Source organism: Pimephales promelas, chromosome 3 (genome assembly GCF_988280905.1).
Source record: "Pimephales promelas chromosome 3, fPimPro1.hap1.1, whole genome shotgun sequence".
Taxonomy (NCBI): domain Eukaryota; kingdom Metazoa; phylum Chordata; class Actinopteri; order Cypriniformes; family Leuciscidae; genus Pimephales; species Pimephales promelas.
Window position 1 is genome coordinate 24,062,700 of NC_142771.1, and position 17,219 is coordinate 24,079,918.

The 17,219-nt window shown below is 37.2% G+C and overlaps 1 protein-coding gene and 1 long non-coding RNA gene across 2 annotated transcripts; both read left to right on the forward strand.

Moving 5' to 3' along the window:
* The first annotated feature begins 113 nt into the window (after positions 1 to 113).
* On the forward strand, positions 114 to 2,736 carry fzd2 (frizzled class receptor 2). Its single transcript, XM_039685913.2, has one exon. It carries the CDS (start codon positions 322 to 324, stop codon positions 1,972 to 1,974), a length of 1,653 nt encoding a protein of 550 aa, XP_039541847.1. The 5' UTR covers positions 114 to 321; the 3' UTR covers positions 1,975 to 2,736.
* Positions 2,737 to 13,210: 10,474 nt separating this feature from the next.
* On the forward strand, positions 13,211 to 16,938 carry LOC148982013 (uncharacterized). The gene is made up of 3 exons (XR_016155120.1): positions 13,211 to 13,443; positions 13,566 to 13,615; positions 16,406 to 16,938. It is a non-coding gene; the product is annotated as an uncharacterized LOC148982013 (long non-coding RNA).
* The last annotated feature ends 281 nt before the right edge of the window (positions 16,939 to 17,219 follow it).

Sequence of the window (17,219 nt, forward strand, 5' to 3'; positions counted from 1 at the left end):
TGAAGACCTTGTCCTTGTGTGAATGGGGGTTTAGTGTAAAAATCTGTTTCAAGACCCCCGAAATCCCTCCTCCTTCTCATACTCCAAGTCAGCAACAGGCAGCCCAGGGGGAGCTTGAAACAGTCTGACGGACAAAGGGGGAAAAGTCATGCAGAGTCGCTTCTGCGGGCAACAGATATTTCTGGTTGAGTATGCGATATACACTAGTTCGCGAGTTTATCGAGACTTTTTGTTTTCGATAATTAAATAATATGCCGCCAAAAGCATAGTTTGTGGACTAACATTGTATTCAGTGAAAGTTAGGCGGAACTTTCCGGGAGAATGCAGGCGAGTGGAAGTTTGTGTCTGTTTTTGGCACTGATGTTGCCGTGCTGTTTCGTGGCGTCTGGACAGTATCAAGGAGATAATGGGATAGCCGTCCCCGACCACGGCTTCTGTCAGCCCATAACCATCCCCCTGTGCACGGACATCGCTTATAACCAAACCATAATGCCAAATCTGGTCGGACACTACAACCAAGAGGATGCCGGGCTGGAGGTTCACCAGTTTTACCCGCTGGTCAAGGTACAGTGCTCGCCTGAACTTAAATTCTTCCTGTGCTCCATGTACGCGCCGGTGTGCACAGTTTTGGAGAAAGCCATCCCACCATGTCGCTCCATCTGCGAAAGGGCAAAGCATGGCTGCGAGGCCCTCATGAACAAGTTTGGCTTTCAGTGGCCAGAGAGGCTGAGATGCGAGCATTTCCCAGTGCTGGGAGACGGACACATCTGCGTGGGCCAGAACGAATCCACGGCCACTGTGGCGCCCGTTCATATGCCCGTTCCAGGAACTCCGGGCGTTCATCTTTACTCTTCGCCGGACAAACCGTTCCGCTGCCCGTCAGTGCTCAGAGTGCCATCATACCTCGGCTATAAGTTCCTGGGCGAGCTGGATTGTGGTGCTCCATGCGAGTCCTCCAGAACTCATGGGGCCTATATGTTCTTCACGGACCAGGAGATTGAATTTGCCCGGATTTGGATCCTTATTTGGTCCTCTCTTTGCTGTGCGTCCACTTTTTTCACCGTAACGACTTATTTAGTGGACATGCAACGTTTTAAGTACCCAGAGCGTCCTATTATCTTTCTGTCTGGCTGCTATACCATGGTGTCCATTGCGTATATTGCTGGCTATTTTCTTGGGGATAAAGTTATGTGCAATGAGAGCTTTTTTCCCGACAGCTATAAAACCATAGTTCAAGGTACAAAGAAGGAAGGGTGTACGATTTTGTTCATGATGCTGTATTTCTTTAGCATGGCTTCTTCGATCTGGTGGGTCATCCTGTCTCTCACCTGGTTCCTGGCAGCAGGTATGAAATGGGGCCATGAGGCTATTGAAGCCAATTCACAGTACTTTCACCTGGCTGCCTGGGCCGTTCCGGCCGTAAAAACTATTAGTATCCTGGCCATGGGGCAGATTGATGGAGATTTGTTAAGTGGCGTCTGCTTTGTGGGCCTGAATAATCTGGATCCCTTGAGGGGCTTTGTGTTGGCCCCCCTCTTCATCTACCTCTTCATTGGCACCTCGTTCCTGCTCGCCGGTTTCGTGTCGTTGTTCCGCATCCGCACTATCATGAAGCACGACGGCACCAAGACCGAGAAACTGGAGCGCTTGATGGTCCGCATAGGCGTCTTCTCAGTTCTCTACACCGTCCCGGCCACCATCGTCATTGCCTGCTTTTTTTATGAGCAGGCCTTCAGGCAGCACTGGGAGAAGAGCTGGATCAGTACGAACTGTAAAAGCCTTGCCATCCCCTGTCCCATGCAGTCCGCTCCTCACATGACCCCCGACTTCACCGTCTTCATGATCAAGTATCTAATGACTCTCATTGTAGGGATCACTTCGGGATTCTGGATCTGGTCGGGAAAGACGCTGCACTCTTGGAGGAAGTTCTACTCACGTTTGACCAGTGGCGGGCATGGGGAAACCACCGTATGAAACAGGAGATTGTGGTCCACGCAATAACTTGAGTTTTCGAATAAGAAAAAGATAAAGTGCCTTAGAATGTCAGTATTTTGCAAGCAATTATTGCAAGCCTATTTTCAGACTTTCAGAGACTTTCAAGTGAAAGAGAAATGGGACGTGAACCACTTTGCTTCCCCAAACAAACACAGACAATTTGATACTAAGTGCAGAAATGTTTTCCTCCCCCATTCTGTTGTACCTCTGTTTTTTCTCATAAGCTGCTGGCCATAAAAACTCAACTTGGAAAGTGAGATACCAGCTGGGAATTCAACAAACGACGGAGCAAAGAGAGCCGAGGGGGGAGGAGAGTTCAAAAACTTGTCATCTAATACGGCAGGCAGTTGTGTCAAAATGTAATTAAAACATTGTACATATTTGTAAAAATCTGTATTTGAACATTATGATTATATATTTGTATTTATGCAAATCTACGTTTTTGTGTTATCCAAAGTTTGACAGTCTTTTCTATTTAGAATTTGTATTGTAGCCACTAGTCTCTCTCTCATATCTTCAATACTCATGTATGTCTCTCTGTTTTGAATTAAATTTGCTGTACATAATACTCCTCCTTTTCCCTCTGAAAACTTTTAGTGAAAGAAAAACTCATTATGTGTGTTGTAGATTTAAAGGAATATGCCTTAAAATAATAGCCCTCATATGCTCACCATCATGTTGTTCCAAATCTGTATGACTTTTTTTCTTCTATTGAACAAGACAATATATTTTGAAAATGTGTGTTTTGTTGCCGTTTTTTTTTTTTTTTCTCAAAGGAAGTCAGTTGGGTCTAATGTTTTGCATTTACTTTCATTCTATGAAGAAAGAAAGACGTGCAGGTTTTGAGTGACCTGAGGGTGAGTAAATGATGACAAAATGTTCATTTTTGCATAAACTATCCCTTTAAGTATATAGTTGTAGAAGTCATTGCTTTAATTAACAGATAATAGTGTTTTTGTCATGATATTCATATTTTTCTTCATATACCAAATCTTTAGACTCTGTCCATAAAACTATCCTAAAACCAGAGTTTTGAATGATTGTTTGTGAATCAGAGAGAGTGCTGTATTTTTTTTTTTTTATTGTGGTGTAAGTAGGCAGCCGTTGAGGAGCAAATGGTTCTCGCATGGTCCTGAGAGCTGAGGCATGTGAGAAAAAATGGAAAGCACATGATGAAATGTGTGTGTGCATCACAAACCAGCTTGCTTTACCAAAATGGTGGAGTGATGGACTGTGATCAATACAAAGCTGCCTTCTACGGTACAGATTTTTATTCCATAACTTTCTGTCTCCATTTAAGGTTGATTGATTTTCATGTCTACTTTGCTTTAGCCTGTGAGTGTATGTTTGTGAGCTCAGATTTCTAATGCCCCTGAGCAGCCAATTTCATGCTCAGTGAGTCAGCCCTTCATAGAATGTTGCCTACCCCCTTTATGCCAAATCTTACTCGTTTAACACGCACCACTCACTGTTGTGAGAATTAACATTTATGTGAGTGTATAAGGGAAAGTTCATACATATACCAAACTTACTGAATTTTTTTTTTTTAAAGATGTCTCTTTAAGAAATATCAAAGCTCCATTTATATGATGAAAATACAGTAATATTGTTATATGTAATTTCAATTTAAAATAACTTTTTTCTATTTTAATGCATTTTAAAATTTCCTGTGATGAAAAAGCTGACGTTTCAGCAGCATTACTCCAGTCTTCATTCCTGATCTTTCAGAAATGATTCCAATATGATGATTTGCTACTCAATAAATATTTTATATTATCACATTTGAAATTAGTAATGCTAAACTAACACTTTTTTTAGGATTCTTTGATGAACAGAAAGTTCAAAAGAACAGCATTTATTATGTGAAGTTAAAAATGTCTTTACTATTGAACAATTTAATGCATTTCATTTATAATCGTTTATTCTAATTTATATATATATATAAATGCTGTTAAACATGTCAAAGTTCTAATTTCATGTCAACTAATGTATTAATGTACTCAGCAGATGCTTGCTTACAAGAGCAACTAAAGAATAATATATAAATTAATTACATCAGCTGAGAAGGCACAAGTAATGCTATGAGCTTAAAAATATCCGAAAACTATCCAAAAAAATGGCAAATCTTGAAATTATGATATCATTATGATACTGCACTGTACAGTCCACACTCAGGGCCTTTATAGTGCCAGTGGTGTAGGATTTTTCTTTATTATTTAACATTCATCATATTGTCTGCTACAAAATGTAATACTAAACTTGCTTCAGGACTTTACGATGGACATCAAATGAAGACCAAACCAAAATTGTTTAATGTACAAAATTACAAGTTTTGGTTTTAAAAATTAAACAATGACATTTATTTATATAACCCCCTGAAATGCATCTAACAATTCACCACAAGACACAGTGTAGTCAGCATAAACCATGTTTATACCAGCTGAGAACCGCTGCTTTACACACACTCCAGTCTCCATTTTATTCATTTAATCACACACACACACACACACACACACAATCCAGCAGAGATGAGGGTGAAGAGACCTAAAATAGTAGGGAACTAGAAAGTCTATCGGCTGCTGTGTGTTAATAGAAAATGTTGTGTGTATACATGTTTATGAGTCTTAACAGTAAAATGATATGTCCTGTAACTCAGAGTAATCTCTCCAAACATTTAGTCTGGCACCTATGCTCAAACATTACACACACTCGCAACACTGGAATCCCCCTGAAAGATATAGTCATTCAACTCACCCCTGGAGATGATGTCATTACACATGAAGGGCAAAAAAGAAAACTGATCTAAACAAGTACAGAAATAGTCCCATTGTTTTTAAATCCATATTGTTTTCCAGCAAAAAAACATTGAATTCTAAAAACAACAAATTTGCCAACAACAAATTTTCAACTTTCTAAAGGAAAGTTGACTTGTCATATTGCGAGAATATCTTATATTAATTTTCTTAGCCCGTTACACTGTAAATGGTAACCTGCAATTACAGGGCCATTTTACCTTCTTCAACCCATAACAAATTTTGTTGGTATTAATTAATGGTAGCTAGTTTGGTCCCATTAGTTAATGTTACAATGAGCAGAACTTTGGTTACATTGTTTATTAATGTTTGTTAAAGTTATTTAGCAAAATACAACTGTTCCTTAGTTCATGTTGACAGGTCCATTACATAATATAAACAGATAGAACATTTGATTTTAATAACTTATAATTAAATTTTGAAAATAAAATAAGATTAATAAATGCTTTAGAAGTAGTTTTCTTTGTTAGTTCATGTCAACTAATGTTAACAAAATGTTAATAAACAAAAACTTAATGTCGATTCAGTGATGCAAATACTAATAAAACCAGTTTATGTAGATATTACCATTTTTAGGTTTCTTTTTTTAGCACAGCATATTGTTTTGTGCTCCTCGCGTTTTGGTCAGAAATAGCATTTTATGGTAGGCTATAATCATGTTATAAATTATATGCAGTTATAATCCATTTATTCACTTTTGAGCATAGACCTGAAAATGAAATTTCCAACATAAATCTTGAAGCACAGCACATGTTGTGGAGCACAGACTTTGGTTTGGTCTCTTTTTAAAGAAGACGCTTGGCTTTTAAGTGAAAACATTTTTTTTATAAAAATTGTTTCTTATTAAATTCCAACACGATCATTTTAACCATTTTTAACCAAGAGAAGTATGTGTGACTATTTTTTTCAGGACTATTCAAGCTTTTTTGTTTTCTCATAGAAAGTGGCTAAACCTTGATGAAACCTTTATCCAGTTTCATACCATTCGGATGAAGAAAAAATAAATAAATACGTAAACATTTTCAGTCAAAAATTACAGAAGAGCAACAGAGGGCTAAGCAATAACTTCACAAAATCCTTTACATTTTTTGCTTAGCAATAAATAATTATGTATTTTCTGAAAACGATGTTAATATGTTTTTGCTCCTAAATAAAAATTACTAGGCTACTTTATTTATTTAAAGATCTGCTTCCCTGTTATAAAATTCTCTATGTTAGAACATTCAATAATGCTGAAAACACACCTCAATAACACTTTCAGCAAACCAAATTTTATTGCTAACTTCTCAGAAAATCTCGAGATAGTTGTTATGTTGACAGCTCGACAGTGCTTTCAGATCTGTGCAGAAGGTATTCATGTCTCTGTAAAGATACAGAGTCTGTCATCACTTTTATTCTTCTTGTGGCAGACTGATCCCTCAGGGGAGACCAGAAAGATGTAGGTTAGATAAAACAGATGTATCAGATTTGTTACAGGTGACATAAGGGTGTCTTATGACATATGACACACAGGTCTAAATGGTAATATGTTGCCCTGGATGTAAAAAATAATGAATCTAAATGTGTTTATTATTATATGGCTTTCAATGCTCCCTTCAAATTGCAATAGCAATTCCCTCTCTCTTGCTCAGATGAAAGTAGGGAATGCAGTGAGCCAGTGGCCAAGTATAGAGCATTGACTGCACTCTATGAATTTGGCTGGCTCAGTGACAACTTATATCCTGTGTGTGTGTGTGTGTGTGTGTGTGTGTGTGATGGTTGGCTCGCCTAGGGACTTGATTTTTCAGCATGGTTCAAGTTATGACAATCCCTGTCATTAATAGTATTAAAAAGTTGGATATGGGTTCTGGAGCAGAGGGTAAAGTGCACTTTCCATGATGCTTTTTGTGCGAATGGTTGAGGAGATAATGTGGAAAATTCAGCAGTACTGTAATGGGCTCTATTTCCCGCCTTATATTTGTCCAGGATAAACAAGAAGCAAAATCTTTGTGAGAACAGACGACTGTTAAAAGGAACATTTGGCCTTTAACCTGCAGGCCAATAATGACTACAGCAGCCAACTTTACCAAACACTAACTTGTATGCAAAATTGGCACACTAAATGCTACAAACGGCTAACTGCACTGATCAGTTTAAACATCACATAACCCTTTACACACTGAATCATGTCTATGTGACATTTAAAAGTAAGGGCTTACAACTCTACAAAAAAACAAGAGTAACTCTTATTTGGTAAAAAAAAAAAAAAACTATCAAATTTGGCAGAATTTGAAGATTATTTATTTTGATCATGCTTGGAGGCTATTACAGAACTTCTCTGGTTACTCTCATAACCTCAGTTCTCCGAGAAGAGGGGATTAATTAAAATTGCGTAGCTACGCTATAGGGGTTATCCCCCTCCTTCCACAAATACTGAAGCCTGATTTCATCACACCAGTAAAATTAACTGGCCAATGACTCACGAGCGCACAAGCTAGGCAGTCGAGCCCACTTAGCTTGGCAGTCGCCATCATTGAATCAGAATCTTTTGACTGTTTGAACAGCCATATGAGACTCTGGGAATTACAACACAGTAGCATGCGCAATGTCTCGTTCCCTTCTCTCAGGGAAATGAAAGCTTGGTTCTGCCAGGAAGACTCAAGCGTTACCTCACTTGTCACCTTCACATCTAACAAATCATGTTCTAATACTTGTAGTATAAAAGATCGGTACTTACACATGTCTGAGTTCGCAGATGTTGACGCCAACATTCACCTCCATCCTCCCCACCACCACCAGGATGGTCCTTTCCCATACCTCCCAGGGCGTCGGCTGCGCCCCTGCCTTCGTCTTCAGGCAGTAAATGTAGATTCTGCTAAAATGCGCGCTAAGGACAGGGCCTACGCAAAAGAACTTTATAAATATTTGCTTGCTGGGCTGTTAATAAATATGCTTTTGTTTCATAATTTTATCTCCCGAGTCTTTCTGGTAGAACCAAGATTACGAGAGTAACCAGAGATGTTCCCTTACGAGTCTCTCAACATTGCATATAGCAACTCTATGGGGATAGCGTTGTGTTGTAAGTAACCCAAACTATTTAAATATTCCATGTGACAACAGTGGCTCAACTATAAGTTTATCAAGCGACGAGAATACTTTTTGTTCGAAAAAACAAACAAAAATAATGACTTTATTCGACTATTCCTTTTCTTTCTTGTAGGCCTGAAACGAGACTTCAAGAGATTTCCCCGACGAATCCGCGAGAATTGCGATCTCCTTCAACTACTTCAGTTCAGTTCTCGCACATGCGTCGGGGAAATCTCTTGAATCGCTTGATATTATAGTTGAGCCATGGAATATTTAAACATTTTCTTCATTGACTTTCTGGGCCGTCAAGTTTCATTCCCTTATAGACTATATGCACCAGAGAAATAAGGTCGCCGCCATCTTTAGAATATTGTCTTTGAACTTCCGTTTTTGCGGTCGCTCTGTATGTCTCTATGGCATTGCTGTTCAGGAGTAATTCGCTTTTGAAGTGGATTTACTTGATGTAAAGTTAACGAAAGTAATCATGAGGATTGTAATGTTTAAAGCAGAGGTCTTAACAAATGTCAGTAGACCGGGAAGATTTTAAAATGAGCCGTTCATTCATAAAGATCACTGTGTAAATACAGACAGGAAGACAAAAGACAAGACAACGAGCGCAGCGCTGAAAAGTGGTGGGGCTATAAGGTCTATAGGCAGCCAATGTGGTAGTGATACAGCTCTCAAATTTAATCAAAAATATCTTCATTTGTGTTTCGAAGATGAACGATGGTCTTATGGGGTTGGTACAGCATGAGAGTGAGTAATTAATGACTAACCCTTTAAGGTTACTGTTAGCTCATGCATGAACTAACAATGAGAAAAACGTTTGTTACAGTATTTATTAATCTTTGTAAGTTAATAGAAATATAACTTTTAATTGTTCATGTCAGCCCAGGTCCATTAAATTACAATGCCAGATACAACTTTATAAATAAATATTGAAATCAATAAATGCTTTAGAAGTATTTTTCAGTGTCAGGTTATAATAAATATTGTATCTACCGTGGCTCAACTATATGTTTATCAAGCGACGCGAATACTTTTTGTGCGAGAAAACAAACAAAAATAAACGAGTTTATTCGACTATTTCTTTTCTTCCTTGTAGGCCTGAAACGAGACTTCCTTAGATTTCCACGACGCATGCGCGAGAATTGCGATCTGCTTACACTACTTCAGATCGCAATTCTCGCGCATGCGTCGTGGAAATCTAAGGAAGTCTCGTTTCTGACCTACAAGGAAGAAAAGGAATAGTCGAATAAACGCGTTATTTTTGTTTGTTTTTTCGCACAAAAAGTATTCGCGTCGCTTGATAAACATATAGTTGAGCCACGGTAGTCACTTGGGATATTTAAACATTTTCTTCATTGACTTTCTGGGCCGTCAAGAGGCAGTCCCTTAGGAGCCAATGTGGTAGTTATACATCTCTCAAATTTAATCAAAAATATCTTAATTTGTGTTCCGAAGACGAACGAAGGTCTTACGGGGTTGGTACAGCATGGGGGTGAGTAATTAATGAATTAATTTTCATTTTTGGGTGAACTAACCCTTTAACTATGGTTAACAAATAAAACTTTATTTTAATGTGCTAACAAAATTTTCTCTAAATCTACAAAATGATACTTCAAATATATGCATCTTCAAGTTAATTCTAGCAAATAAATGAAATCAAAGCTAAAAAGAGAAATTCTGAAACATCATCATTGCAGTGACATATTTTACTTGTGATCTTCTTTAAGATGCTTTTGCTGTAACAGAGGTGGAGAAATAGTGAGCAGATTGGCTCCACGCTCTTAGCATGTGTTATAAATGTTAATGGTTTGCCAAAGTAATTAATTAAACTAATTTTCACTCTTCTCAGACTTCTGTTAGAGGCACAGATCAAAGCATTTTCTAAGAATTTCTTGTTTATTTCTCTTTAACACGTTTGAGAAAGCAGATGTTTTTAAACGGGTTATGCTATGATGCACAATAAAGCTGTGCTAGAGAAAGCAGACATAGCAAAGGAGAAACTAGACAAAAATAACATTTATCAGCTTAACGGAAAAAAAAAATGTTGGGTTTAGATCTTCTGATATGTGTGGGAATGTTTTCACTCATTTTTATGCTTGTTGAATTAAATGGCCTTTATCTCTTCCCCTAGGACATGAAAGGACAAGCTAAATAGTGGGCAGAGGAATGTTAATCATCAGATCACATACTGATTAGCATGCGCACACGCACACACCATGTTTTATGGGGACCTTGCATATATGTAATGGTTTTCATACTACTGGATACTGTCTATTTATGATTTATAAGCTGTTTTCCTCATGGGGACAAAACATTTCCCCACAAGGTAAAAAAAAAAGGACAGAAATGCATCATATCTTTGTGGGGACATTTAATCTCCCATAATGTAAGGTTTACCAGACCACACGTGCTTGTGCACATTCCCATGTGGACATATGGGAGCTTAGATTTTACAAGATATTGTGGCAAAACCATGTCTGTACAAGAGTCTTTTTCTTAAAAAATAGTAGTTGTTTCATACATTCCCTCACATGTGTCTGAAGGCACTGTAAAAAAGATTTTGCAGTTTAGTTGTTTCAACGTAATTTTTTAAGTTGCATCTTGCCGTTCCTGAATTTATTCATTCAATTTAACATGTTAAAGGAGTAGTTCACTTTTCAAAAAACTTTTGCTCATAATTTTACTCACTCCCATGTCATCCAAGATGTCCATGTCTTTCCTTCTTCAGTCGAAAAGAAATGAAGGTTTTTGATAAAAACATTCCAGAATTTTTCTCCATATAATGCACTTCAGTGGGAACCTTAAAACGGAACTTAAAACGGTTTAAGGTCCAAAAGACACTTTCGGTATAAACTGCAAACTGTTCAAAGGGCTTTTAAACGATTCCAGACGACGAATAAGGGTCTTATCAAGTGAAACGATCACTCATTTAAAAAAAATTCATTCGTTTCCTTCGTTGTATGAACCAAATGAAAAAGATTTGTTCGTTTTGATGACCGAGTTCGAACAGGAGAGTCACGAATGTGCATCGCAGTACAGAGCAAGGCGAGCATTTGAGCTTATAAAACTTAAACTTTGTTATTTATTTATTAAATGAGCAATCGTTCCCGTTGATAAGACCCTTATTCATCGTCTGGAATTGTCTAAAAGCCCTTTGAACAGTTGAGCAGTTTATACTGAAAGTGTCTTTTGGACCTTAAACCGTTTGGTTCCCACTGAAGTGCATTATATGGAGAAAAATCCTAGAATGTTTTAATCAAAAACCTTAATTTCTTTTCGACTGAAGAAAGAAAGACATGGAAATCTTGGATGACATGGGGGTGAGTAAATTATCAGCAAAAGTTTTTTCAAAAGTGAACTACTCCTTTAAGTTTTCACTGTCTTAAAGTTTGTAAGTTGACTCACGAGTATTTGCTGCCTCAACTCAAACAAATACGTTGAATCAGTTTAATTACAATACCACGTTCTTAAAATGTATTGCGAGATCTCACGAAGCACAAGATTGAAAAATTCCGGCATGTACCAGCTCTTGACCATCTGACCCAGCTAATCAGTATCCCTCCATCTTTCCATTTTCCTCTTTATATACAAACAGGAAGAAGTTTGTGTTCCTGCTTCCACCTTCTTTTGCGAGAATTACTTCCTGTGTAGAACTGGGATTGTTGAGGTGTCTATACGTGTGACAGAGACTGACATCACTGATCAACATTTAAGCGTGACCAGATGACCTCTTTTTGGGGGGACACCATAGGGAAAAAAGAATAAGAAAGTACAGAAGACAATTATAAACAGAGCATTATAATATTTATTTAAAAGTAATTTTTAACTTTTACTCATCAAGAACACATTAAACTGATCAAAAGTGACAGTCAAGACATAATATTACAAAAGGTTAGCATTTCAAATAAATGCTGTCTTTTACTTTCTATTCATCAAAGAATCCTTAAAAAATGTAGCCTTTTACAGTTTCCACAAAAACTATTTCCAACATTGCATAATAATAAGAAATCATCGTATCAGAATAATTTCAGAAAGATAATTTGACACTGAAGACTGGAATAATGATGCTGAAAATTCAGCTTTGACATAACAGCAATAAATTACATTTTAAAATTAATTAATTAATTAATAAGGCGTAAGAATTTCAATGACACACTGAATGCTAAAGTAGAAAGATTTCATGATGTTCTCATTACACAAATTATAGCTTTGTGTCTATAGTGCATGTGTGCTAGCTTTCATGGATGCATGCATATTTATCTTTGTCTTAAGTAAGTCTGAGTCTGTGGGTGGATTTGCCAAAGGGAAGTCTTGAAGAGTGTGTGTGTGTGTGTGTGTGTGTGGCAACAACAACTTCTGCTACCAGCTGTTGTTCAGAAAAGTGACGACAGCTGTGTTATGACTGTGTGCTTGTGTGTGATGGCTATTTACAGAGCAGGACACCCAGAGAGGATAATGATGGCCTTCTGTGTGAGCTTGCATGTCAGTACGCTGAAGATCAGCACTGGCAGAAGATTGAGATGGACCGAAACAGAGATTGGGATTACAGTCGAAAACGACCAACTATGCAGAAACAACAATCAGTTACAAAAACTACATTCACATTTACATTATTATTGCATCCAATGTCAACTTACGAATCCAAGTAAATCATTGATCATCTATGTAATTTATATAATTATCTTCTTTGTAAAAATTCTTTCAGACCTTACATTTTAAATCAGGTCCATTTTAAGTAGGTTTTGCACAATGCATCAATATATAATCAGATGAAAGACAAAAAATTGTAAATTTAGGAGACTATGTAAAGGCTAGTTTAGCCAAAAAAGAAAATTCTTGGTCACACTTTTTATTAGGTGTCCTTAACTACTATGTATTAACATTAAATACCTAAAATGCATTTACTTTCTAAAGACAGTTTTGTTCTGGAAAATTTCCACATTTACAGAGTATGGTTAGGATTAGGTTTATGAGAGTTTTAGGTTAGGCCTACAATGCAAAAAAAAAAAAAGATTGTCATAGAGTTTTGGAAAGACAAAGAGATCTTCATTTGGGTGAACTAACCATTTAAAGATGATTTAAAATAGCTTTAAGCTGTTAGCATAAGCTTGCACACACAAATACAGTTTGCACGGTGCCATGCAGAAATGTTTGTTTCATTCGTCCTCCTTGTTTAAGCTGTGGTATGTGACTGTAGAGCATTGTGGATGTGTGCCATATAGACCTGCGTGAGATGACCTAAAGGCGGAGGTTTTGGCTGTAATGTGAATTCTCTCTCTCTTTCTCTCTCTTTACAGGTAATAAGTTATGGCTCTGGCTCCTGACAGGCGAGTCGCTTTGCGTCAGGACTTTAATAGAGGCCTTTAACATGGCTCATCCTTAGGAATTTACAATCCCACTCCCACCCACACATATACTCTCTGAGAGCAGAGTGGGAGAAACAAGGTGGCTAGCGTACAGTCATGTAGTGCCGACAGAGAGCCGAGCGGAAATGTACCGCTGGAGGCAAAATGATGGAAGCAAGAGAGCCGTGTGTGAGTTTGACTGAGAGAAAGAGAGAGTGAGTTTTGCAGTTTTTGCCTTTGTCGTCTGTCTGTCTGCATGCGTGTGTGTGTGTGTGTGTGTGTGTGTGTGTGTAAAGTTGATGGGCTGTACATTTGCTCTGTAATTTCTCCCTCCCAGAGTAATCACTTCCATCTGGGACCTGCCCAGAGAGAGGCCCCAGATTGGAGGTGAGGGTTAGTCTCTCACACACAACATTACAGTATGAGTCTCTACTCTCAGCTCTCTGAAATGTAAAACTAGTTTAGTCGGACTGAGCTCAAACTTTAGTTATATAGGAAAAGCATGAACTAAAAGACAAGATGACAAGTTACAAATAGAAGGAAAAAGATAAAAAAAAATAAAGGAACAGGAAGTGAGTACAAAAAGACTAGGTATCTGCTCTACCAAAAAAAAAAAAAAGAAAGAATTACCAAACATGTAAAATGATATGCAGTTCAGTCTTACTGTGCTTACAGTAGAGTTAACAACGATGTACTGCCATCTGCTGGTTATTGTCATTCTCTGTATCTCCCTGAAGTCTAACTTAATTAAATCGATAGAATACCAAACTAGAAGGGTTGTTCAAACTACATGTATGTATGTATGTATGTATGTATGTATATGTATATATATGACAATGCTGAAAATGGAGAATCAACAATTTTTATTGTTAACTGCTGCGCAGTCATGTGATTTTGTCAGCTTGATTAACATTATTACTATAACACGAAGTTACGACGTCACTCTGTAGGCTAAAACCATAGGCCAAAACGCGGAATTTAGTTAGCATTTTAGCACTAGCCTACCGGTTTTTCGATCGAGGGAAACCCATGCGCCGCTAGCTTCCGAGTTGTCCTACAACGTGACGTCATCACTTCGACACTCTATTACAGAAACTAGCCTATAGCTCAATTCAAAAGTATAAATATATATTTATAAAATGTATAAGCGTATTTGTATGGTCCTCGAATGTGTTCGAATATTTCACCAGTGTCAGCCTTTTCACCGTTTGTATCACTCCGCTTGTCTGTGTTTTCCCAACTTGCATCAAGCCAGTAGGTGGCGACAAGTAACTTTATTTATCAGTGAACGAACTGATTAGTGCCAAAACCATTGAATAACTAAGAAACTGGTTGCTGAAGCCAATCTTTAATGCTAATACATAATTGCTCATTTGCCTCTGGACACAAACAGATTGCACTGGTGTTTGTTTGAAATGTTACATCTATGAAAAAAATAATCCTTGAAAGATTTCTCTTAAAAGGTCGTTCCTGTATGGAATATGTGATTGTGTATTGTCAACAATAAGCAGAAACATTCTGCATTTCCATGTGTGGATCATTCATTTCAACATTTATTCTCATTCTCATATTTAAGAATCTGTTATCTGCTTGACAAATAATTTATGCTACTGCCCACTGACATGCTTTTAAAGCTATTGTTATCCAATTTTTATGACCTCCAAACACATTAAATGCACATGTGTAGGTCTGAGGAGTCCACATTTTCTCGGGGGAGATTTTCTTTCCCCAAACACCCCTAACTATACCTTACATTTGAATGTGCGTATAACTGTGTGGCAATGTGGGCTGGTGCGGTTAGTTACAGTGCCAGGAATGTATTTTTCTTAACCAGTCTACCCCCTGCACATAGGCCTGCAATATACACTTCTCTGTATCACATCATGTTATCTTATTAACCACCCCAACCCCTGATGTTTCGGGTTCAGCCCCTGATGTTTTTAAAACCTAGAAACGCCCCTGCCGCCAAGACCAAATAGGCCTACATTAACATTGCCATTTCCATTACCATGCCAATCTCTCAAAGAGTTTTCATGATAGAAATATTCAGTATAGTTTTAAATATTGTTTTAAATGGGGTTCATCCTGCAGGTTTATCGACTTCCTAGAAGTATTTCATTTCTTAAGCACGCATTCACAGAAAATCAAAGCAACATCAAAATGATCATACAGGAAATCTTGAGTACTGAATTCCATATACCACAGGAAGCTGCACAAACAAACAGCATTGCTTGTTCGTGGGGAATTGAAGTGTTTGAGAGAATAAAAGTAACTTCAATCGGAGCATTTTTTAAGGCAACAGCTGTAGAGAATTACAGTGCTCAGTATTTTATCCAGATTCTGATGACAAGTGTGAGGAAACAAACAAATGAAATAAACCACAGGGAATCATTTACTACACAGATGTGCTTCAATAAACTGACTGCACGCACGTTACCATTTAAAATGCCCTTCAAAATCATTAATCATCAGAAAGGTTTTCAGATTCTGACAAATGTTTTTAAATCATCTTTATTATTTATTTACATCAGCTATATCTATATCATAGTTCACCCACCTATCTAAGCATAAATGGTTTTCAGCCATTTCATCTGAAAAGTCAAATAAAAGCCACGACGCCTATAACAATAGGTGAGCAGGTGTGTGTCAGAGGGTTCTACTTGTACATGAGAACCACATCAGAGTTATTTGTGTTTTAATTTAGTTAATTCCAGCAAATATTCCCCACTTTAGACTAAAAAGATAACAGGTCTTTGAAGTATTACTGTAGCTGACGTGTTCTCATGTGTTATTCCTCATTCTTTCCACTAGAGTGCACACGATTCTCACCTTCTTTCAAATTCAGGAAATAACAGGATTTTACAAAGTATATTAGTTGATTACTGCAACAATTGAAGCCCACTTTTTTATACATAATGCACATTTGATGTTCATTGCACAAAGCGCTCTTTAATTATTTCATTAATTTTGGTCCAACTTTATGTGTGAGAGAGAGTATAATATAATATTTATGATTATTTGCACATATCATTTACTTTTGAACCAGAAAGTGTAACATTTGAAATTACTGCAATCACTTTACCATACATATATACATATTTTTTTTAAATGTAAAGGAAATCCTTGTGCGACAAATGAGTCAAATATTTATTTGTCTGCTTTGTTTTTTGTTTCCAGTTATTCATGGATTCTTGTCCAGGATCTTCCTGCATTCCAACCATAACAACATTAACAGACCTTTGATGGGCTGATTGTACACTACCCCCTTAATTAACAGTTAGTGGATTTACTCTCTACAAAAACAAAGCTGTGGGACTTCCTCTTGCTCCTGGCAAGCATTTCATTCATGTTACAGTAATTTCAAAGTTCATTATGTTTTAGTTTCATATACACATGCAGTAACATTGTTTTTCTGCATTATTGATTCCAAATGAGTGTGTTCACATGCTCAAGGTCTTTAGTGGATGTTTGGGTTTCTCTGTGGACTGGCATGTCCAAAGCAAACAGCTCCTCATCACACACCACTGCACACTGCAGTTTTGCTCACTTGGCCTATCTGGTTTTCATGTGGATTTTTGTTCATTACACTTCTTAAAATAGCTTGATTTACATTAAATTTGACGCGTTACTCGGTAAATTTATATTCTTCATTCAGCAATGATGCATTAAATTAATCAAAAGACATTATGCTGTTCCAAAACTTTCTATTCATCAAGAAAAAAAAAATCAGAATGATTTCAGAAAGATCATGTGACTGAAGACTGGATGGAGTAATGAGCTTTGCCAACACAGGAATAAATTACATTTGAAAATATATTCAGATAGAAAACAGTTATTTTAAATTTTATTAATATTTCACAATGTTATTAATATTATTTTTATTATTTTACTGTTTTTGATCAAATAAATGCAGTCTTGGTGAGCATAGACTTCTTGAAATGTTCTTGCATTTGCAGACTAAATGACACAGATTCGAAACAATCAAGCACAG

Excerpts from the sequence above, each read along its gene's own strand:
- fzd2 (XM_039685913.2), top strand. The coding sequence starts at position 322 with ATGCAGGCGAGTGGAAGTTTGTGTCTGTTTTTGGCACTGATGTTGCCG.